Genomic DNA, 25,453 nt, shown 5'->3' with positions numbered 1-25,453 from the left:
GCTAAATCAGCAATGTAGGGTAAAATGAATTGTTGATAACTTTGACGTTAGATACGTAATGTCATGTTGAATGGTACTCTGTAAAAGGTTGTGGTTTGCAAACTTTTTATTTCCATTTATGCACATAGAGTTACCCAGTATATTATACTTTACAAATATGCCTTTTGTATCATTTGTTTCCTGTGAAATATGTTAACATCTACAAATGTAAAAACATTAGTCGTTGACTATTTAATTCAAATGAAAATTATGTTTTGACATGCATTAAAGGCAATTAGATAAACTACACTTTTGTTAAACCTGTTTAATTCCCAACTTGTTCTGCTTCTCTCAGACTGTCCACAGATTATAGAAGTACGAGATCTTACAAATACAATCTCAGTCCATGGAACAGGCCTGAAGTCACTTCCTCTTGGAGGAGATGCAACTTTTTTTATTGAAACTGGTGGATTTGGTGGTGCCAACGATTTTGATGTTTTTATTACAAGTATGGAGCTTGCATTCATTATTTTTTCTATATACCTTATCCTCTTTCATTGACATTTTTTATTCTTTAACTTATCATTTTAAGATAATTAACTTTTTATATTTCTGTAAATCCAGATGAATGAAAAAAAAAGTAAAAAGGCAGTGAATTGTGGTGTGTTTGAAGTTGATTTTTACTAAAATATTGAAATGTTTCTCCCAGGTAAGCATAAAACTCTGTGTGATCATAGTCTTATTTTAACAGGAATTAGCTAGCTATATTCACTTGTGAAATTTCAAGTTTTGGAATATTGTATTTTAAACTCATGGCTTTATTAGTCTGAATATCTTATTACTCTTTTGTGAGTCAACTATTATTTCTAAAACATTATTTCTAGGTCCTTCAGGCTCACCTGTACCAGTTAGATGTTATCATCAAAAAGATGGAAGTTTGTTAGCTGAATGGAGCCCTCAATTTGCAGGTTATACTTGTTTTATCTTACTTCTCTATAAAACTGTTTTATAGCTTCTATAGTCAACAGTTCTATCCTAAATGCTGATATTTTCTCTCAGGAAAGAAAAAATAAGTATTTTCTATGATGGAATAAAAACTCAGAATTTTTCAAATCTTTCTTCTCATAATTGAAAGATCAAGATTTATTACAGTAACAATAATACAAAAGAAATACACCTATTTGAGTCTTGCAATCTGTAGAGACAAAATTAAAACCTATAAAAAAACAATTTTATCCTTACAAAAGTAAACACAACATTCTACTAACCAGAGTTTATGAGTTTCACGTATTTTTATTATGAAAAGCTCCAGTTTAATATCTTTGCTTGTCTTCAGGTGGTTACAAGATCGAGGTCCTATATTTGGGAAAGGCTGTATCAGGTTCACCCTTTATCTGTGAAGTGTTTGATTCTAATCATGTGACAATTCAAAGGACAAAAAACACAACATTTTTTGTGAATGAAAAAATTTCTTTTGCATGTAAGTGTGACATTTGTTCAAATTGTGAATCACTTAAAATCTATGATAAATCTAAGGCTGCTGTTACCTTTCCCTTCTTGTGGTGTGCAATGTAATTTTCAAACATTATTACTGTCAGATTTGTTTATAAATATTATGAAATTGTTACCATATGTGATTCATTTTTCTGACAATAATTATGTTAACTTGCTGTGCTCATTCATATTAGTTCTGTTTGTATTATATGGTTTTGTTATATTTAAATAAGCAGATATGTTAATAACTGGTGGTTTTTTTGCAATTATACTGAACTTAGGTTTTCTCATTAACAAAGCATTTGTCTTTGTCTTTTTTAAATCACTTCTCTTAGTTAGTTTATTGTTTTATTTCCTCAAAATATTAATGCCCAGATTTTACACTTTATTTCACGTATAAGCTTGCAAGATACAGCCACTTTTATGATATAAATTAGTATATCCTATGAGTGTACATATGAAATAGTAATATTCAAATGCCTCATATTGTCTTAGTGAATCGTCAAGATGCGGGATATGCTGAGTTAGACGTCACAGTGACCAGCCCTCTAGGACGCCACTTACCAATTGAAGTGAAAGGAACACCTGATGGTGAAGGTGAACTGATAGAATTCATGCCAACAGTCCCAGGGAAATACAAGATTGGCATAACATATGGAGGAATGGAAATACCAGGCAAGATTTCTGTTTCTGATTTTATTGTTCTTGAAGAAAAGTTTGTTACATATCAGTGCATGACTATAAGATTCTTTCATTTTTTGTTATAAGCTTATTAAACAGAAATAACTATACTGAGAATGAACTTTTTCTAGATGTATCTTGTTACAAAGCATCTTCTTTTTTGCTAATAAGTTCAATTTATGTAGGGTTTTAACTTTTCTTTTAATTAGCATATGTTAAGTGAATATTGAACTTTTTTATTTAAAAGTATACTTTTGTTATTGTTGGGAAAAAATCATATTGTAGGTTTTTTGTCTGACAAAATTAATACAGTTTGATTAATTGGTATTTAAGTATGTATAAGTATCTTAAGTGAAAAATTTTCACTGTCATAGTTTGTTCTTTAAAACTTACCTATTGGCTAAATATCAGAAAATATATAAAAATGATGTTAATCATCAGTTTTAAAAAAAAAAGCTATTCTGTTATCTTCTTATTTGAATTATTTTTAAACAAACTTCTGTAGCTCTAACCTTTGAGCTGGTATTATCAGAATACTGCAAAATGTGTGTCTGTTCCTCTGATTGTCAACATAAAACAATGAGTCTGAAGGATAAATTGTTTTGATGCTGATACTTGTGTTCAGTGTTGACTGTAGTTTTTTTCTAACTATCTACATAGAGTTTAGTTTGTTAAAACATCAGAATGCATTTAAAATATTATGTTGGTTAACTACAGTATTTGTAACATATTTGCTTATATTAATTGGATATGTGTATTAATCTTTAATTAAGTTAAATATGTTTTTGTTTTAATGTTATTTATGTAATTCATTTATTCTGATATTGCATTTTTGTAAACAGATAGTTTTCTTTTATCAAAAATAAATGGTAATAAACTGTTAACACATTTTCTACTTAAGCAGACAGTCCCATTACTTTCACTGTTCATGATGGAGGAACTCCAACTGTTGTGGGACCTGGACTCTCTTTGGCAGAATGTGGCAATGCTGCCACTTTCAACATTGATGCTAGAGGGCTGAGAGGAAGGCCAGAAGTAGAAGTTGTGGGTTAGTAATGTATCTGTTAATCAGAATTTTGAAATACATTGTGGGTAAACTTTGTGATACCTCCTGTAGCTGCAATAAGTTGGGTGCATGGCCATTGGCATGGAAAACTTGTAAGAGTGGTTGAAGTTTATTTGTTAGATTGTTTAAGAGAAGAAGCTTAGTCCAAGTTAAAAATACAACAACTTTCAAAGTTTATTCACCAAAACTTTGTGTAGATATATTTAAAATAAATGCAAGTTATAATAACATTATGTATATAGCACTGCATCGAACAAAAAAAATTCATTGAAGCAAACTTTTGGTAACATATATTAGCTAGAGCTGTCAGTCTTTCTACTCCACAGAGAATTTACAGTTTAGGTCCATTCTCAATTAGAAATGTAGTCATGTGTTGTTTGTTAAGTTGTTCTAACCTCATTAGCTTAAAATAACCAGTTTCAATAATAGCTGAACTGAAATATTCATTCAAATATTATCACCACTGTTCTGCTTTTTGTGTCAATGAGTATAAACTAGACTGTTGAATAATGACAGACATTATTGAACATGTGTTGTATTTATATTGCTAACTGACAAACCTTAAATCTGACTCATGAAATTTAGTACCAGTTCTACCATTTTCAGCATGACAATGGTAATCAACCACACTAAGGAAAACAGCTCCACTCTTTATTTTCAACATTTAATATAGCATCTGTAGTCTAATCATCTACAACTGGCATAGCAACTGCATTCAGCAAACCACACACAATATAATAGTTGTAATCTGACATTTTATACCATATTTACCAACTGTAGTCAGATATGTTATATTCTTTTCATAATAAATTAAGCTGATCTTCTATTTTTCTAGCATAACAGGTATAGTCTGATCATCTAAATTTTGTATGACAACTTAGTGTGATTTCCTACATTTGATTTAACACTCTTAGTCTTGTTATCTTCATAGATTTAATATAGGAACTGTAGCTTGATCTTCTACATGTAGCCAGGGCCTTTAGGGACTGGAACTCAATGTCCCTGATTTACCCCCTCCCCACAAGAAACAAAAAGACTATAATTTATTATACAATATATAAAAATGCATCCTTGCAGTCCAAAAGAACCCTATTTAATATATCAATAACAACTGCATTTGGAAAGCTGTGTTCCTCATTTATTATTATTGTAATACTATTATTATTTTTAGAATGTAAGTATAATATTCAAAAAGTATAGGTCTGAATGTAATAAATCATTTCACTTGCTTCTTTTTATTCAGCACAAAACTTTCTTACTAGTCTATTTAGTGCAATTTTTTATGCAACAGAAACTGTAATTATAAAACTCAACTACACAACTCAACAAATCAAAACTTCAGATAGAGAGCACATGCCAAAAAGTAAGGAAGGAGCTAAGATTATATTTTGGTAAATGTAGTACCATATTCAGTTTGACAATACAAATGGCCCTTACTTCGTTCTTGTTGCTAGACAGCACAGTTACTGGCGTAGTGTGTTGTTGTTCTGTTTACTTGAAGTGTGTCATGTGAATGTATGTATTTTAATTGTAAATTCTACAGTGTTTGAAGCTTGGATATTGTTGTCTTTTTATATGCACCTTGCCATGTTGTTACATTGTTCATAGTGTATGTGTGGGAGGAGCTGCACAGCTTGTAACACCATAATGTTGTATATGTAAGAATTACATTGTTATGCTTGGAAGCCCTGTAAATCACATTTTTAAAGGCATATTTGCTTGTCAAAAGAACATGCTTTATAATGGACTGAAACAAAATGCCACTACAACAATATATTAAAATGTAACAACAGAAATCCACAATAAAACGTTTAAACAAGTAGAATACAAATTTTATCACTTACAAAAAAACAGTTAGTAAACAAACCTGTGCCTGGCCAGGACTTGATACAAATGTTAATAAACAATACAACATTAACCTCAATATCAGTAAATAAAAGAATTAGGAAAAAAGAACCAGATGAAGAAATACCTAATTCCAAAAAACACAATATTCCAAAATTAAACCTCTTCTCAAGATTAATAACAATATCAAGCATCAATTAGCAAATTAGCAATGTGTTCTAACGATATCTTGTGAACTTACTCATTAAAGATCAAGGAAGAGTTTTTATTCAGTGGTTAGACCACGAGGTTAGATCTCGTGTGACTGGCTATTACCATAATTTACATAATCTTTCACAACATTAATATTTGTACATCACCAGCAGGGGAAGCTTGTGTCAGTTTCATAACACAAACATACTTACAATCAACATGCTTTAGCTATATGGTAAGTTAGGGCTTTAATATAACTCAACATTTATAGTTGAACTAAATGACAGAAGGAATAATAAATGAATGGTAAACAAAATCATAACAAAATAAAAGTAGAATTCACTATCTCGCAAAATGTTTCCACTTGAAATCCAAGGTCAAGGAAAGGGTAAGTCAGTAAAGAAAAATTGATATGCATTTAAAAGCCCTGCCCATCAAAGTTAATCTGGCCCTACACCTAGCATAAAAACTACAATTTTATCACCTACATTTAGTATAGCAACTATACAGGGTTAAGTATAATATGTTAAAATGATTTTGAATATATGACAACTGAAACTAATATAAAGCAGCTGTGGAATAGAATGTATTGGAACTACATTTTGACATTGTTTGGCATTTCATATGTAGTAGGGAAGGTATGTAACAGCCCTTTCTGACACAAAATGTTCATACACTCAAACCATAAAGATGTGTTCATATTGAAATTAGGATTTCTAAGATGGGGATAACCCTTGTACTTAATGACATTGGAAAACAAAACGATATGGATCAACTTTGTGTCAGCAGGACCATTCAGAAAGAGACTTTCAACAAGTCTTACTGTTATATAACATTCTCAAATCCCTGTAGTCTGATCTTCTACATGTAATAATAGTCTTATCATCTACTTTTAATGTAGCAACTATAATATTATCTACCTTTAGTAGAGCAACTACAGTATGATCTTCCACATATAATAATAGTCTTATCATCTACCTTTAGTAGAGCAACTATAGTCTGATCTTCTACTTCTGGTACAAACAAATAAGTCTTACCATCTATACTTAATATATAATCTTCAGTCTAATCTTGTGTATAAAACATAAGAGGAAGTTGTAGAGCTACTACACCTATCATAACAACTGTAATCTTATAATCTATATATTCTGTATAACAGTTGTCAAAATGATCTTCTACATCCAGTATAGAAATTATGGTTTGAACCTTTTAGATGTGTAACTGATGCATTATCCAAGACCAAGTTTAATCCTTTGAGTTAAATACTTCTGATTGGCTGGCTTACAGAATTTTTTTTTTTTTAATTTCTTGTTTTGGTGGCAGAAAGTTACTTGTAATATTTAAAACTTGTTTTATTGGTTAACTAACCTCACAATTCTATATTTTTAATATATCATTTTAAAAACTGTTTACAAAAGCATATATTTTACTTTTAATTTCAAGCAGTGATGGCTTATCCATTTAAAGTATAACTGAATATCACCATTTTGTTTGCTAAAGTGAGATTTTTTATTTTAAACTGAATTATATCTATAGATATTAGAACCTACTAATTATGCTAGCTGATAAAATTATAAACTGATATGTATAATTGTCTTTTAATTTTAATACATATTTGTTTTATTTCCCAGGCCCTGACTCAGAAGCTGACTGTTCTGTAGATGAGGAAGAAAATGGAATGTTTATTGTCACATATGTTCCACAAGAAGTAGGAATCTTTGATGTACGAGTTTTTTGGAACAGTCAAGAGGTGACAGGTGAATAACAGCATTACTAGATCAGAATTATTTTTAATAATGCTAGTTCTAAGTTCATTTGCATTTACATAGTTTACTATTACATTCAGCTTTTGTGAAATAACCCTAACACAAATCATCATCAATTTTTATTGTTTCTTTAGATGCAATTTCAGAACTTAAGTTGATAATATTGTAGCAGTGTATGAATGAGTATATTGTGTTGTATAATACATAAAATCTTTCTTGTGATTAGAAAGCATTAGAGGTTTTTTTTTTCAATGCTGGTGAATGTTTTGTATATTGAAACTCTCTCTCTTTTGCCATATTTTGTGGTACATATAGATCAGCCTATCAAATTGAAGGTGTTTCTTTTAGTAATTGAAAGGAAATAATTTGAATGAAACATAATTCTCAGAAAGAATCATATTTTTCTTAATCTTCTCAAAAGATCATTAAAAATATACCTACAGTTATTATCATTGCAAAATCAGTATGTTTTTGGCTTTTAAATCCCAAAACGGGGAATTTTAATTGATAAACTTTTGGGTAAATGAAAGTGGGGTAGGAGGTTATTATGTGTGATAAAAATAAACAAAAAATACATTTGTTTACATTGATTTAAAATAATTCATGAGGCTGGTGTTAAGCTAGAGAGAAATGAGTTGTCTACATGATAAGGAAATAACTCTGTGTCTCCCTTAACTATAATTTTATGACTCCTTATCCTATTTAAAAACTATTAGTCCTAAATTAAATAATGATGAAAATTGCAATGAGTTTTAATTTTTACACTTGATGCTTAATCTTTATTCAAAATTTACTTAACATTCTAGTAATAAAACTCCAAGTAATGTCACTGTGATTACAACTTGAAAAATAATGCAAGTAATGAATGCAAATTTCCACCACACTTAAACTGTGTAAAATTGGTTCATAGAGCATCACAGTGACTTCAGTTATCTTTTTTGAGCAGATGTCTGTAGGATGAATTTGAATATTATATTTGCCTCTCTAATCCTTTGCCAACATATTTGAACAAAGTATTGAATGTATTTCTTGTCAAATGCAACTTAGTCCTATTAAAATAAAAAATTCTGGTGAACATTTGTGTATAATTATTTAACTCATTCACCATGAGCTTTGTTTTGTCATATCTCACAACCATGATGGCTGATCAAGATACATTTATTAATTATAACCTGTGTTTTGTCATATCACACAACCACAATGGGTGATCAAGATATATTTACTAATTAATTATAGCCTGTTCTGTCATATCTCACAATTTCCTGATGTAATATAGATATATATGGAATTTTTACCTGTGTTTTATTGCATTCCATAACTACCATAAGTCATTGAGATATGCCTAGTATTAAAGTCTGTGTTGTTTTGTCATATATCTTTGTTTTAATTGGTATTTATTATATTTGCTTTTTATATTTTGCACTTATTGTGATTATTAAAAACACACTGTGTATTAGCACCTTCATTTTGTGAAATTTTACAATCAGTATGGTCCATAGAAACAGACAATATCTTAATTTCACTGGAAGCAGTGAAGCCATTATTATTATTATAATACATTGAGTAATAAACTTAACTCATTACTGTTTTGTTTTAGGAAGTCCTTTCCATCCTCGGGTAGTGAATCCTAGAAAAGTGCGTGTAATTGGTGGATGGGAAAATCTTGTAGATGATGAAAACCATATTGTCTTAAATTGTGGAGAACAGAAAAAGATAACCTTTGACACTAGTGATGCAGGGCCAGGTAATGTGTAAAAAAAATATTATTAAATACTTCTAAAATTATAAACAGTTAAAACAGCCATTCTTTAATCTTATCTTTGATTTATGAAATTGATAATCACAGGTGATATTGTAATTATGAAGGTCATTACTGTTCAGTTTTGGTGAATGTAAGTAATATTGGATTATTAAAGACTAGTTTGTTATTATTAAATAATGAAGAGCATAATTTATCATTCCTTAGTGAATGGACTAATGCAGCTCATTCTGGGACATAATTGATAAATTTTCAGAGAATGAGCTTAAAACTGCAGTTGTGAAAGTGCAATTTTCATTCTTTAGCAAATGGAGTTAATATGATAATGGAAATTTAGAACATAATTACAAATTATTGTGATAAAAGATGATTAAATATCATTTTTTATTATTATATGTAAGTATGTGTTAATACATAAAGGTAACTATGTTGTAGCAGTATTTTCTAATAATATTGTCAGTAAATGCAAATATTACTTTATGACTGACTAAAAGCAGGAGTATGAATGGTATCAGAGAATAATTACTTAATGTTAAAAGGTCTTCCCAATTGAGAAATTCTTAAATTCCAAGAGCATGATGGTGATGCAATTAACTTTACATTTATAAATTGCTTGTATTTGTTTGCATTTCATTTTGTTTTGGTACATTACAAAGAACTATAAGTTTCATTATAATTAATTGCAGGTAAACTGAAGGCAGAGATTATGGGTCCAAATGGTCAGATTGATACTCAAGTTGACCACATAGCAAGTTCTCGTTATAGGCTGTCTTTCACTCCAGTTGAGGAAGGTAAAGTTTAGTCTGTGCTGTTCATGTTATAAATTGTTATTATTCAGTATTGTTAAGTTCCTTGGAATTGATGGTTCATTACTATAATGAAGATAATATTAAATACTTTTGCCAAGCTCATCAATTTATCCATTTTTCATCTTTTTACTGCCATTAATTAGTTTTTTACAAAGTGTTATGCTGTGTTTTTTCTTTTCAAGTGATTCATATGTTCTCAATATTTTGATTTAAATTATGTCATTCTAAACTTATGAATATTTCTCTTTAAACATGCTATGTTGTTGTTTTTTTGCTGCTACTCTTGTATTCTTATGGTCTTTTGATGTAAGATATCATTATATATTTACAAAGGATTATGAAAATCCAAAAAAATGTTGTAAAAGCCCCTGACAAAGAAGAAATCACTTTTTGAAGGTGTTTGAGTTTTAGAGTCTTTTTTGCATTTGTATTATAATAAAATTTCCTTCTCCCAAGTGTATTATTTTATAGTTAAATACTAACCTTGCTTTCTGATATTTCTTTTCAAATGTTTTTTGTTTTTGTTTTGTTTTTTCAGTTAAATATTACCCTTTTATTATGATGAATACTTCTACCAAAGTGTTATGGTTTTCGTTAAATACTGTTACATCTCCGTTTGTTAATTAACTTTCCGTAACTTCTTTCCGAACATAACTTTACGATACACTCAACTTCAACAATCGCGCTAAAACAAACGCTATAACAACGAAATGCTCAATAATACTCTCTGACTGCAGATCAATTACTCACTGTCTACACACAAACATTAATTCGTCACGTTGTCACCCTCTTATATATATATACCAGACTACCCTATATCTAGTAATCTCCCGACTATTCCCGAAGGTTCGAGAGAAGTGGCGTGACATTAGTCACATGACCTTGCTCACGCAACAATACCATTGAATATGTTTTTCCAAATTGTGTTGAATTTTGACCAAGTATTACAATGAAAAAATATTTTCCCAATGTGATATAACTTATTTTCTAGGTGAATACTACATGTACTTATATTTTGCTGATGTACCCCTTCCCAATTCACCTTACCTTGCCTATACAGAAGAAAGTGAACCACTCGTAGATTATACACGGGTAGTGTTAAGAGGCCATGGCCTGTCATCTGCCCGTGTTGGAGAAGAAGCAGAATTTGTTATAGATGGATCAGCAGCAGGTTCAGGTAACTAAATAGTGATATGATTAATAGGCAGACATAATTTTATGATTTTGATTAACTGAAGTGGAAAATAATAGATTCAAGAATTGTTCTTTAATTTTATTAAATCATCATTGATTTAATTATGCTCTTTTATTGATGCTTTAATATTTTTGTGCTATTATTTTAATTTGTTTGTTTGTTTTGTTTTGTTTTGAATTTCGCGCAAAGCTACACGACGGCTATCTGAGCTAGCCGTTCCTAATTTAACAGTGTAAGACAATAGAGAAGGCAGCTAGTCATCATAACTCACCAGCAACATTTTACCAATGAATAGTGGGATTTTAACATCCCCATGGCTGAAAGGGCGAGCATGTTTGGTGAGACAGGAATTCAAATCCACGACCTGCAGATTGCGAGTCAAGATCCCTAACCACCTGGCCATTCTGGGCCATTATTTTAATTAATTTTTATTATTTATATAATGTTTGTCCACATTTTACTTAGCTATCAACTTGGAACACAATATGTATATTGAATTACAATCTATTTGTAGTTGTAGCAAAGCTGTGTAATCATTGTGGCTGTTTTTACTCCAACATAAGTCATTCATATAGGAAATGCAAAAATGTACTACTTAAATATTCTAGGATATCCAGAGGTTAGTCTGAGTGGAGTGAAGGCTGATATTCCAGTCCGCCTGATACCTCAACAAAACAACATTTTCAAGGCTATTTATACTCCAACTATTCCAGGTATTATATAAGTAACATGCTATAAACTTTTTTAGCATTAAATTTATAAAACTTGTTCTATTGCAATTTTATAGTTTTGTTCTCTAAAAGCTTTTACAGAAAAACATAATTCCTAATATTCTATGATATGTATATTAGTTTTATGAAAATACCTTAATTTTCCTTCTTTTCTTTTTTTTTCGGAATAGCATAAGAGTTTATTAAATTTGGATTGATACAATAATTATTAGATCATGAATTTTAATTTATTAATTCCAAACAGAAGTGCTTTAACATTTCAATTAACATCATTGATCATTCATTTAAAAGAATTAGTTTGTGTACACATAATTAAATGAAAATGAAGGAAAAACAGAAATCAGTATTTTGTTTGACTACATCAAATTTATTGATGCAGGTGTTTATCTGTTAAATGTGATGTGGTCTGATCGACAAGTGAAAGGTTGTCCCTTGAAAGTGTCCATTTCAGCTAGTTGTGATGCCACAAAAGTAGTCTGTTCAGGAGATGGTCTAAAAGGAGGATTTTTAGGGAAAGAAATCAAAGCTTTCATTGACACAAGGCGAGCAGGACCAGGTGAGGAAACATTTATTTTGCTATTGGTTCCTCTTACTAAGATTTTAACAGGTCAAAGTATGGCCTAAAGAAGAAATTTCCATCATATCTGTAATTCAAAGTGAAACTAAGTTGAGAAAGATATATGTATTCATTATCCAAGTGATAAGCGTTTGAGGTGTGTAAATGCCAAAAACTGTCTTATTAGCTAATATTAAATAAATGAACAACACGAATGTACATCTTATGTAATTTACAGGTTCAAACTAAATGAAAAATGTCATATATATATACACACTCATACAATCATAACTGCCATAAATTTTAGTATAGGTTGAAAGTAAACGGAGAAGTAGAGAAGAGACTGTTAAAAGTTGCATCATAAAAAAATATAGTAAATTACATAAAACAGTGAGTCATTAGACAACTTTAACTTCAACAGTTTTTCAACCCTAGATGAAATTTGACATGTGTAAAATTGTTGGATACATTCAGCACAAAGTTGGTGCCTTATTGTTAAGTCAAACTTAATATTTCTAATAAGTTTGCAAACTTTTTATTTTTCAGTATGCAATATTCAATAAAATACTTAGATAGTGTTTTGTTGATTTTTAAACAGTAAAACTAAGAGAACATTTTAACATTATACTTTAGCACTTCTATTGTTTCTATAGCTAGATGATCGAATTTGAATTGAAAATTTAATCTTGATACTTCTGTGCTATTCTAGTTCTGGTATAAAACTATTCATCTGTGTTTAGAGTTAACAATACTCATAAAATGAAACACATGGAATTAGAGTGGGTATTATTACTAGAAAGACCTTGAAGAGTTATTGGAAAGAGGTAAGCCTGTTCCAAGGCTGTTACTAAGCTTCTCAAGTGTACAATAGTAGAAGTAAGAGAATTAAACATTGAGTACCTGGTTTTAAAAATAAAAAAAATATTATATTAAAAAAAGTGATGCACTGTAATTGATATTAACAAAGTATAAAATAAATGTGGCTGCTGCTGACCAATTGCTTTTCGGTGATTGGTGGTTTTAGAATTGGGACAGTGCATTGCTACTTAGACTGACACACTTGCTGTTTGGAAATTCACAGTTGGAGGGAAGAAGCCTATGCTTTGGCCAGTGCGTAAAATAACAAATAAATAGATTATTTGTTAAATTAGTATCTCTATGGCATCATAAAGAATTAACAGCAGGGGGTTGTCAGTAAATAATTTCACATTGAAAAAGGTTTTGAACCTGTTTGTTTTACCATCTAACATTTTTAGTCTCTTTCAAACCTAAATTATATCATCTCTTAGTCCATTCAGTTTTCTAGTTTCATATGTTTTTTGATAATCATTTGATTGAAATTATGGTAATTCAAGGATATGCCTGCATTTATTGACCTGATCTCCAGAGTAATGAAAGGTATATGGATTTATTATATGGAATGTAAAATACAGTTATTTTTTGCAAGTGGATTGAAAGAGACAAGACATGGTGCTGAAATTGAAACAACATAAAATACTTTATTTTCTGAAGTTGGCTGATCATTAGGGTGAATTTTTGTACTGTAACAAAGTAAGAGTATAATATTATAATAAACTACATTTAGAAGTTAACTAAAACTGACTCATATGATCAGAAGGGATAGATGAAAGATTGAGACACAGAAAAACCTCACTAGTAAGTTTTGGCTTGTGCAGTACAGAAAAAATCTGCTTTCCTCAAAGGTTACAACGAATCTCCTGAAAACACCAAAACAGCATGCACAATACACATTCTCTATGGTGCTGACCAATCAGAAAACAGGCACCAACATGTTGAAGTATCTCTGTTCCATGTGACAGTCACAAAGGTATCCCCCATACACAAGATTAAGCAGGACACAATGTAACTATTCCTTGAAACAGCAGATTAGTTCCTTCCTTGACCAGTGAAGTTAGCAAAAGTAATACTTCAGGCTGAATTTTGCACACAATTTTAAATGTACTGTGTGTTCAAAAATTAAAACTTAGAAAATGTTATGAATTTTGTAGATGCGAAATATTTAGTATAAGAGAGCAATTTTTGTTTACTCTAAAGTTACGGAACAAAACACAATTTCTCAAACATTTTCTTATTTTCTTAAGGGGATGCAAGTTCTTTTTTTATTATAATCTGCACATCATGAGAAATAGGTATTAAAATCTTACACAAGTTTTACAGAGGTTAAAATAACAAAGTTTTTATGCAGTCTTAAAAAGAAGTTCACAGAGATTTACAGTGGTTGCTGTAGTTGTAAGGATTAGCTTTAAACACAAGTGCCAGCATCTTTTATATTATAGGAAACTATTGCAAAAGTTGCTTTCATAAAGATTTATTATCTAGCTTTTCCTTGCTTCTATTAGTGAATATTTGTATAACATCATAAAATAAGGAATTTTCTCATGTTTGTCTTGATGAAATGTGCCTTCCATGTCCCTCTTGTGGAAGAATATGTAGAAAAAATCCTAAAAGTTACAAGTGATTTAATTAATTCATGAAATTTCTAGTCTGAACTTATTCTGTTTTTGTTTTTTTATTTTGCTATTGCTTTTTCTCAAAATATTAAGTAATTGCAGGTAAGTTGTCTGTGGTATAAATTATCTAGTTTGAAACTGTTGTATACAGAATTAGATATGATATATTACAGTGTGGGATACAACTTGCTATTAAACAATGATTTTACTGCTTTTCCATATTTAGTTTCTTGATCAGCAGATTTCAATACTTATGCTGGTATACCATTTGTAAATACATTTCAGATGTATGACCCAGTCTCTCATATAAGTGCTGGTATTGAGATAAGGGTTTCTGATACACCACTAGTAATGTTAGTTTCTGCCTAGAAATTCAACATGGAACATGTTATTGCTCTTATGTTTCACCAATCTGTGATACATGCTTTCATCATGGTAACATAAAACGATGTAAGAAATTGAGACAGTATGTGCTGTAAGAGAAGAAACTTTATTTGCTCTATTATCTCTTATTTTAGTTTTTATATGTGTGGCTAAACAAACATAGATTTTTGTTATAAAACATTATGTTATTGCTCTTATGTTTCACCAATCTGTGATACATGCTTTCATCATGGTAACATAAAACGATGTAAGAAATTGAGACAGTATGTGCTGTAAGAGAAGAAACTTTATTTGCTCTATTATCTCTTATTTTAGTTTTTATATGTGTGGCTAAACAAACATAGATTTTTGTTATAAAACATTATGTTATTGCTCTTATGTTTCACCAATCTGTGATACATGCTTTCATCATGGTAACATAAAACGATGTAAGAAATTGAGACAGTATGTGCTGTAAGAGAAGAAACCTTATTTGCTCTATTATCTCTTATTTTAGTTTTTATATGTGTGGCTAAACAAACATAGATTTTTGCTATAAAACATTATATTATTTATTTAGAAAACCAAATTGCAATAAGATGAAAAATACAAATCACTCATTAACAGGTGAGCTGACAGCTCATTGTATGGGACCCACAAAAGTGGCTTATTGTGAAATGTACGATCACCGAGATGGTACTTTTACTTTGTACTTAAAACCACAGGAAGGTGGACGTCATGTGCTAACAATTAAGTATGGAGGGGACCATATACCAGGTATGTAATCGAAATAATAATTAATACATAATACCTCATCTACTAAAACCTCAAAAAAGTTGAAATGATAATCAAATATGCAGACACAGGTGTTGGAGAAGTTTATAACTGGGGCACCTCCCTCCCTCACATTTTTAATAACCTGATCTCAAGTAAACTGTGTATTTCTCAAACAGTATACAAGTAGGAGTAAAATAAAAGTATTGACAGTTCTTAAATACCTATATTGTATGGAAATGTAATTTTCCTCATAGTATTACTAGCCTAATTTAATAAGTCATCCAAAACCTTTACCAAGGAAAGGAAGATAGCATGTTAGTAAAAATTTTGTTTATGTTTGTAAATCAAAACAAACATTTCTATATTTCACAGTACACTCAATGTTTATTCAGCTTGTAACTTTCAGAACAGTGTATGTGTGATACCAAATCAAACGTAGTCAGAAACCCCCACTTTTACAGTCCTTCAGGCACTCATGCATGCATGAAGTGTGAATAGTCATGTTTTAGAAGTCAGAAACCCCCACTTTTACAGTCCTTCAGGCACTCATGCATGCATGAAGTGTGAATAGTCATGTTTTAGCTAACTAGATTATGCTATAAGTAGTCAAGGCTACCTACTTATATCTATCTAGTAAACTAAATAGAAATATGATTAATGGAAATAAAAAAATCGTAAATTTACATCCTGTTAAGACCTTGATAAAAGTTTTTGTTTTGTTAATAATTATTTACAAGATCACAAATAACATATGTCAACAGTAAATCAAAATCATCAGTACTGAAAATACAGGATTGGCTCAGCTTTATAAAGAAAACATATTTATTGCAGGCAAGTTGATTAAAATTTATTTTGTCTGTCAAGTAACTAACAATAACTTGATGAGCTTGTTTTTAAAATGATATGCACAAATCCACAGATTCAGATATATAGTTGTAATTTTTTTAAAATTAAATGAATATTGATTATTCCTGTTCCATAGGAAGCCCTTACTCTGTTCGGATCTCAGGAGCTCCTGATGCTTCCAAGGTGAAAGTATATGGTCCAGGAATCGAACCTGGTGTTCTTGCCACCTATCAGAGCCGATTCATTTGTGACACAAGGGGAGCAGGAGCTGGCCAACTGACTGTCCGAGTCAGGGGGCCTAAAGGTCAGTGTTTTTTTACTTAGCTGTAGACAAATTTTCTTTTAGTTTTCTTTAATTTTCTTTCAAATTATTTTAGTTATAAAAAAACACACATTTCTTCTTTTAACGTGCCTTTCACATTTGTCTTATTGATACCATTTAATCTGCATAACTATTTTTATGTATACTTGATTTATTAATGCAACAATCCATTTCATTCTGTGTATATTTTTTTTAGTTATACTTAATCTTTTTGTTAACAATCCACTTTATTATAGTTACACATTTCTTTAAATGTACACACTTTTCATATTAGTTCATTAAGTTTATCTAATCTCTTTATGTATCAATTCTGTATTCTACATTCCTTTCTTCTTTAAATACAATGGATCTATTTTATGATTCAATTTACTATTCTATGCATTATTTTCTTTGTGCATTCATACAATATTTTTTAAATTTTTATTGCATAAATGAAGTACAATTGCTGCACATAGTTATTATTATAGTTACCTGGGTAAAACTATTTTAATATGAAATTTTTGTTATGGTTGCATGCAGAAAATTATTTCTTAAAATGTAGCTTGTACAGAGTTATTGTTATCATTGCATGGAGAAAACTATTTCTTAAAATGGAGCTTGTACAGAGTTATTGTTATCATTGCTTGGGTAAACCATTTCTTAAAATGGAGCTTTTTCAAGTACAAACTTTGTTTTTAATTAGAACTTTTATATCACAACTAAAGAATTTATTTATAACTTATTTGTTTATAAGTTGATATTCAAAAGTTAAATACAGAATAAACTAAAGTAAGAATTAGTAAGTTCTATGTATAAAATTATTTTTTGTAAGTGCCATAAAAAAGATTTAATATATGTAAAAAGTATCTAAGTGGTATGCATATTTCATCAAAATATTTTGTGTTTTCTGTTTGTTTTTAAATAGTAGTAGTTAACCTGTTTGTTTCTGTTAAATTATTTTTTTTCATGGCTTAAAGTTTCTTTCATCATAACTTAATGATATAATAAAAAATAGTTTTTGTAATCCTGGTATTATAAATCTTGTTTTATTGAGGGTCAGTTTTTGTTTTTCATTCAATTCTTAGGAGCATTCAGAGTAGAAATGCAAAGAGAAAGCCAAAAAGACAGAACTATTCTTTGTAAATATGACCCAACAGAGCCAGGGGACTATCGCCTAGAAGTTAAATGGTCAGATGTACATGTGCCTGGATCTCCTTTCAATGTATTGATCTTTGATACACAGGAAGAACTAAACCATTATTTACAAGGTAATTTTAGGTCCATGGCTTCCTCTGGTGGTGTACATCATTCTGCTGGCCAATATTTTTCAGGAAATATAACATATAGCAGCAGCTACAGTCAGATGTCATGGAAGGGTTCAGCTGGAGACTCATGAAGGCATCATAAAGTAATTATATTGTTTGTTGATATCACTGTTTGTGAACCTCTGTGTGTATATGTACTTTAAATTGTTGTTCAGAGTGGATCTTTAACACTGATTAAAAAACTGTTTTTTAGAACTAGATGATGCTCTGAAAAATATACACATCAGAACAGAAAGTTTATAAAAAGAAAAAAGTGTTTTTTTATTGTAAATCACAGTGAAAGACATCAAATAAAAAGTGATGAAAATCGTTAAATACAAGGTTTAAATTCATTTGTATATGTGTTACAGTTATTTACTGGTTGTAGAACCAGAATCTGATTGCTGAATTTTGTGTTTTTACTGTTTCACTTCATGACTAGGATGTATAAATTGCATTTACTATTGTTGTTTATTCTTGTTAGTTACTTGGACTAATACACGGATATGTTTTATTTTTATTATTATTCCTACTTACTGGCATGGGCAAGTTAGATTTTGCTTTATACTGACACTTCTTTCTAGTTGTTGAATGAGTTGGGACATTAGGATGTGTTTTTATCATTTATTAAATTTTAATATATTAAATACTTAGAAATTTCAAAAGCAAAATGTATAAATACAAAGAATGAAATATTAATTCACTGTGTATAGTTACAGTTTCTTTATTATTTAGTCTTACTAAGTGTAAATTTTTATTTCAAAAGTTCTCACAAAGATCAGCTGACACAATATTTAACAGAGAAGCTTACACTTTGGTCAAGTAGTCAGTATCACAGTTCTTTGCAAGTAACATGTCAGTTTCCTACTTGTTAACCCATTTTGGTCTGAACCTGTAGTTATTATCATAAAAACACGTAATTAATTTTTTTTAAGTTACCCATAGAATTATGTGATAATGCATTCTTTTGTGTATAATTGCTAACATATAAAGCCCTTCAATATCGCTAATTATGAAACTAAAAAAAAAATTAATGGATTTGAATTGGACTTGGTAGTCACTCCATGAAACTCATTTTCCCATGGGCTTTTATACTTTCCCACGACTTTTGCCTTATCGTAGGGAGTGACCATTTTGGAAAAAGTAAACTGTGATATGGATACAGTCACTCAATGTATCACTGGAAAGAACAGAAAATGACTGCAAATTATGAAAATGATATAATGACACTCTATTTCACACACACATAAAAAACCAAAACCTCAGGAAATATGGCTGTAGGCTTTCTAAACTATTAAACAAAGGTATAGCTACTACAGCCAACCTGTAGTACCTGACAGGTGTGCTATATGGCTAAACAAACAAAATGTACAGAGATACCAGAATAACTTATTATCAGAAATCCTTAGTACTTAACTAATCCTTATTTAATGCAATTAAGTTATAATATCATATTCTCTAGTGTTCAGTTAACAGAGACACAAGTTATTTACCAGAACAGAAATATGACTAGCATCTGGTTTTGTTACTACAGGAATATAATCCACATCTAATCTTGTCTTGTCAAGAATGTTGTAATTTGTATCAGAAGAGTTTCTAAAGATATTCAGTAAAAATTATAATTAATAATAATTAGTCTTATTTTTGAATAACAGACAAATCACAAAAAACCTCTCTGACCACTCTCCTTAGGTCATTAGTTAGGTATCCTTGCTTTTAGTAGTGTTTTCAGCCCTTATTACAAAAAGACCTGACAAAGTTGAGTCTGCTTATTGAATTACTAAGTTTCAAAACAGAATTGTCACATGTGAAGCTTCATGTCCATGCCTATAACATTTGGCTGATGTAGTTGTTACTATTTAAGGAACTTAATATTATATATTAAATTTATCTAATACTATAAATAACAAAAATACATATTGAATTAATTAACATTAATACTCTAAGTTACATAAATATAAATAAACATGTGTCTTATTTAATTTGTGGCAAGTTCCAATTAGATGTCCACAGAACAATAGCACAGGCTGTGTGTGTGTGTGTATGTGACCTTTCATGCAACTGGACAATACAGTATTTGAAATGACCTTGCCAGAGTGAATCTGCTCAATGGCCAAACTTGAACTGCTTATGAAGAGAACAAACTAATGGTGACAAGTTGTTAAAAGTGGAACAGTAATTTCAGGAAAGTAAGAGATAATTAATATAATTTGGAATATCTTTGGTGTGATGAATGCTTAAACATATGTTGGAATGTTTAGGAAAGATTAGGAAAATTTATAATTACAGGAATGTAACTGGCATCTAAAGTGTTTGTTTCATCGATGTAATTATAGGAACGTGAATGGCATCTAATAGTGTTTGTTTAAAAAAAAACAGGAGTTTAACTGGCATATCATAATATTTTGTTAATAACGTGTGCAACTACAACAATGCAATTGGTATCTAATAGTATTTTGTTAAGAGTATTGTAATTACAGGAATATGACTAACTGTGTTTGTTGCAAGGATATTATGGTATGTACAACAAAGTTATTTGGCATATATTAATGTTTAAATTAATAATTTTATAACTACGGGAAAGTAACGAAATTTACTGGGACAAAAATATTATGGTATGTTTAGAAATGTGTATAACCATCTGATAATATATGTTATATAATAAAGTTTTATTTGAGTGTTGTAATAATGTGGAATAGGTGTCAAGAATATTGTAGTAAATACAGGAAAACATATTAAGCATTTAATATTGTTTATGTTTGGAATATCTATTTTAACAAAGCTAACTAGCGAGTAGTAATATTTTGTAATTAGTGCCAAAAAGAAACAGTAAGTGTCATTCTGTGCCAAAGTGTCTTCTCTTAAATATTTTGTCAAAAGCTATAGTAGGTTTAAATAAATATTGTAGTATTTATTAACTGAGCATAGATACTGTGGCATTTAAAAGAACGAGGAAGTAAACTCAATCATGAAAAGTGACATGATTAAAAACAAAGAATTCAAACAGTAATAAAATATTTTCTTATACTTAATTTTCATTATACCCATAGCATTTTTTTTTCTGCTCTGCTCTGGAAGAAAAGTTTATACTGTACTTTTTTATTAAGACGTTTATTTTTATTTGAAATAATCTTCATAATCAGTTGTACAATTGTTACAGGCCTCTGAATATACAGTTACAAAAGAACTTAAGTTTATTTCACAAATTTCATATATCTTAAAAAATCCTGAGATCATTGACTAATAAAAGGTTTATGTTAGTTTCAGTTGTTTCCAAGCTCTTTCAACCTAATGGACTCTACAATAGCACCTAGAAAAAGCTATGAAAACATTTTAATTTTTTGTATCAATATTAGAGAATGTTCTAAACTACCTGAATAAGTAGTCTTTATTAAATAACTACATACTGTATGTCTAATAATGGACAAATTATATTGCTGTTTATTTTATTTTTAGGAAATTGTTTTGGCTGGCTAGTCAAAAAGGTTAATTACTTAAATAGTAATTGAATTGAACAATCTAGCATTGATCTTAAAAACATCAATACAAATATTCATAGAGTCTGTTTTTACTTTTGGAATCATGAAAAATAATAATTTAATTTTATTGTGATAAATATTTCTTGCATCTTATTACATTAATAAAATGCCACACAGGTCTCTTCTTACAAGCATGTGTACACTCCTTATATCTGGCACTAGTTGCCATCTAATTGACAAGGCTATTCTGAAAGTGATAACTTGTATCTCCATTTTTTTTATTAATATAAATGAAATATTTAAAAAGGACATGATAGCTTTCTTTCTTGAGTGTTCTGCTTTCTAAGTCAGCTTTCGTAGCAAGTCAGTGCAAAAATCATAGTCTATTGAGTACAACAGTGTTTAAGATGAACAATAATATACATTATACATACTTTATTTCTTATACAAAAATCATTTTAATAATAATTGTTATCTTTGTTACTAAATTGTCTAAAAAGATGAAATGACAAAAAAAGGGTGTAGGTAAAAGATGAGAAACAATTTGACTTTTTATGTCCCATTTTTAGCAATATATCTTTGTCTATTCTTCCTGTTATGGTCTTCACTTAAGATGACTAGAAAGTTTGTCTAAATCAAGCAAGAATATACAATATAAAGATGCCCCCTAACCCTAGTGGCTCAGAAGTAAGTCTGGGGGCTCACTCTCCTAAAAACCTAGTTTCGATATTTGTGGTGGGCACAGCACAGTTAGCCCATTGTGTATCTTTGTGCATAACAAGAAATATACAATATGAAGATTTCTAATTAACATTATAGAATCAGTTTATTTGTTCTTAACTGCTTAATGTTAACTCATAACACATACAAATTAAAACAAAGTAAGAAATCAAAACATGTATGTTCTATATTAAGTTTTCTTTGCTTCTGTGAAATAGTTATAAACCAAAAATACCTTGAATGTTGTTTTTATGTTTTCATTATGTGAATATCGGATATAAAAATTTCACAATAAGTAATACTGTTGGTGTTCATGCTGTTTATAAGAATTTACAGATCTCAGATTAATCCTGTGTGTCTAAAGTTGTTAGAAGGGTTTGGTAATTACTCAGTTTTATTGTTTTTTTTATAATATTGTTTTTAATATATTTTCTTAAGTTTACTTATCCTGTTCTTTGTATAACTCATGGTATTGTATTGCACATTAACTTCATATAAAGTAAATTAAATTTACTCGTAAATTCACTATTTTTAAATATATGTACTAGCATATATATTTTTGTTTTGCTTTATTTCAGAGGGAAAGATTTTTTGATAATTCTTTAATTAATCATAGCCAATGCTTATTAATTGAGAACAGTTTACTGTGCACTCAATCAAGGCATATTCTGTTCGCTTTCTTCATATTCCTCCTTCAGTGCTTGAAAATATAAATATTCATTAAAAGAATTAGTAACCTTACATGTTATTATGTTTAATAAAATCCTTCTGTGTTAGTATATTTATTAGAAGTTTACATAATGTGTCTATGTGTTGATCAGAAAAATGATGTGAAAATACATATCTTAAAATATTTACTCTAAAGGCGTATTTAACAAAAGAATTAACGTTATATCATTATGTTTATCAGAATAATTAACATTATATGTCATTGTGATTGTCTGAAGAAGTAATATTATATCACAATGTATTAATCAAAAGCATTAACATTATATGATTATTTGTTTATTGGAAATATTGACTTTTATATATAACTGTTTATATATATTTAAAAATTATGCTTATTAGCAACATTGACAATATTTTTGTGTTTATCAGAATAATTATCATTTTCTAATGTGTTTATCAAAAGAATTAATGGCATTTTCTGTACTTATTGCTAAAAACTAGGATTTCATACCCATGATTTACACGGCACAGCTTATTATGTAGCTTTATGATTAACAACAAACAAACTGTACTTAGCAGAACAAGTTATGACATCTGACCATGTGTACATCATAAGCATTAATGACATAACAATAATAATAAAGATTATTCTTTTTAGAAAGTCATAATTATAGAATTAGAATTGATGATATGTCTGAAAAAATTTTAAATAGCTGTTTCAGAAATTTACAGAGAAGTGTGTTAAAAGCTTTAATTTCAGGTATTTTGTAACTTCTACTGTTTGTTTTCATTTGAAAAAGTTTTGACACTGAAAATTCCGTGAAACTTTGTGACCATTTCAAGAATTGATTTTGTTCCTGATTGTAGGTTTGTCTTGAAAATCACAGAAACAAAATATAAAAGAAAAAGTTCACTGCCAGAAACAAACAATTTGTATTATAAAGATAAAATGAGATGTAAAATATTTGTTTTTCTGAGTGGAAATATTTGCAGCCTAACTTATTTTGAAAAAAATTATAAATTAGTTTTGCCAGGCAGGGTTAAATGATGTGTTTACAAATTATGCTGCATGTTGTTATGCAGTTAAGAAGTTATATGAGACAATAAAACATCTTAAGTTAACTAGAAAGATTGCAGCACATTTCTTATCGCTAAATTTGTATGATACAAAATGTTTTCAAGAGCTGCCTTATGTATTAATTTCACTGAATACATTCTTATTGTGTTATTTTTGTGTATTCCTTTGATTAATAAAGAATTTATATTAACCATGTTAAGTGTATAATTTGTGTAAAACAAATACAAGGTGTCCCACTCAAAGGTACCTGTTTTATTTTCCTGATTATTACAAAAATGTACAACTTTCCAGTTGAAACTGATATGGGACAGTAAGTGTAGTTTTTGAAGTTTTGTTTAGTACTCAACATGTCCATCTTCTCTTTCAACACACTTCTGGAGACGTTCACCAAAATTATCCATAACTTTTGCACAAACAATACTGGATATACCCCAAATAATACAAGTGATGCAATTTCATAGCTCATCCAAGGACTGTGGACAAAGCACATAAACACTATTCTTGATGAAACTCCACACAAAAAAAAAAAGTCACAGGGAGTGAGGTTGGGGATCTTTGGGGGGGGGGGGGCAAGTGCTGGTTTGTTGGGGAACATTGCATCAAGGAAATCACCAATGCCTCATAGAAATGTGTATATTCATGTAATATCAACAACTTGAGAACCCTTTCGATTTAGAATCAATTTATTTTCTTCTTACATAAAAAGCTGTTATTTTTAGTTAATCCTTAAAATTATTTTTAAATGGTCCCCTACAATGTTTTGAGATCAATCTCCCTACCTTAAACAACCTCATCTCTAGTTGTTTTAAAATAGGCTTGTGCTATTTTTGAGGTAGTGTAGAATTATTTTAAAATTAAGGCCTCAAGTGTTTGATTCTTTTCTTAGTCTTAACCGTATCACCAGTTGATTTATAATGAACTCATGCAATGTTTAAAATTGCTGTCTTTTTCTTATCGACTTAAAATTTTTCTGCAGGCAAGAATCACTAATGCCTTTTATAAAACTTAATTCCTACTTGGAAAGTGCCTCTTCCTCTTTGTGCACTTTGGTTTGTCTATTTACCCCCCCCCCCTTTTTTTTTCCTTGTGCTGGATTCTTACTCCTCCTTGCTACTTCCTCCATCCATGATAGCTGTCATATTCTTCATGTCTTTCTAAAATTTTGTTCCAGACTGACTTATATAACTTAATTAACTTGGAACATCAGTTTACCTAAAATAATTAGCACTAGCCACATGAATGATCATTACCATTAGAAAATAAAGGTGGTTAAACCTTCACAATATCACTTAACTTCACATTGGAAGAAATATACACAAGGTGTTACTTTACATCAATTTTCCCTCATGGGCCTACTAAGTGTTAACTCTGG

The 25,453-nt window shown here is 29.7% G+C and overlaps 1 protein-coding gene across 1 annotated transcript in view; it reads left to right on the top strand.

Moving 5' to 3' along the window:
- Positions 1-23,334, top strand: part of LOC106457959 (filamin-A-like) — a 77,496-nt gene extending 54,162 nt beyond the window's left edge. Inside the window, exons 28-41 of the mRNA XM_022384062.1 lie at positions 335-487; positions 864-947; positions 1,316-1,459; positions 1,969-2,148; positions 3,059-3,202; positions 6,889-7,014; positions 8,621-8,767; positions 9,469-9,573; positions 10,583-10,768; positions 11,395-11,499; positions 11,897-12,073; positions 15,535-15,684; positions 16,667-16,834; positions 17,917-23,334. Of these exons, the coding sequence (XP_022239770.1) occupies positions 335-487; positions 864-947; positions 1,316-1,459; positions 1,969-2,148; positions 3,059-3,202; positions 6,889-7,014; positions 8,621-8,767; positions 9,469-9,573; positions 10,583-10,768; positions 11,395-11,499; positions 11,897-12,073; positions 15,535-15,684; positions 16,667-16,834; positions 17,917-18,227 (2,180 nt within the window). The 3' untranslated portion in view covers positions 18,228-23,334. The remainder of the gene's footprint in view (positions 1-334; positions 488-863; positions 948-1,315; positions 1,460-1,968; positions 2,149-3,058; positions 3,203-6,888; positions 7,015-8,620; positions 8,768-9,468; positions 9,574-10,582; positions 10,769-11,394; positions 11,500-11,896; positions 12,074-15,534; positions 15,685-16,666; positions 16,835-17,916) is intronic.
- The last annotated feature ends 2,119 nt before the right edge of the window (positions 23,335-25,453 follow it).

The sequence above is a fragment of the Limulus polyphemus genome, unplaced genomic scaffold, assembly GCF_000517525.1.
Source record: "Limulus polyphemus unplaced genomic scaffold, Limulus_polyphemus-2.1.2 Scaffold397, whole genome shotgun sequence".
Classification (NCBI taxonomy): Eukaryota; Metazoa; Arthropoda; class Merostomata; order Xiphosura; family Limulidae; genus Limulus; species Limulus polyphemus.
The sequence above is the reverse complement of the archived record's forward strand: the minus strand, read 5'-3'. Positions and strand labels throughout refer to the sequence as shown.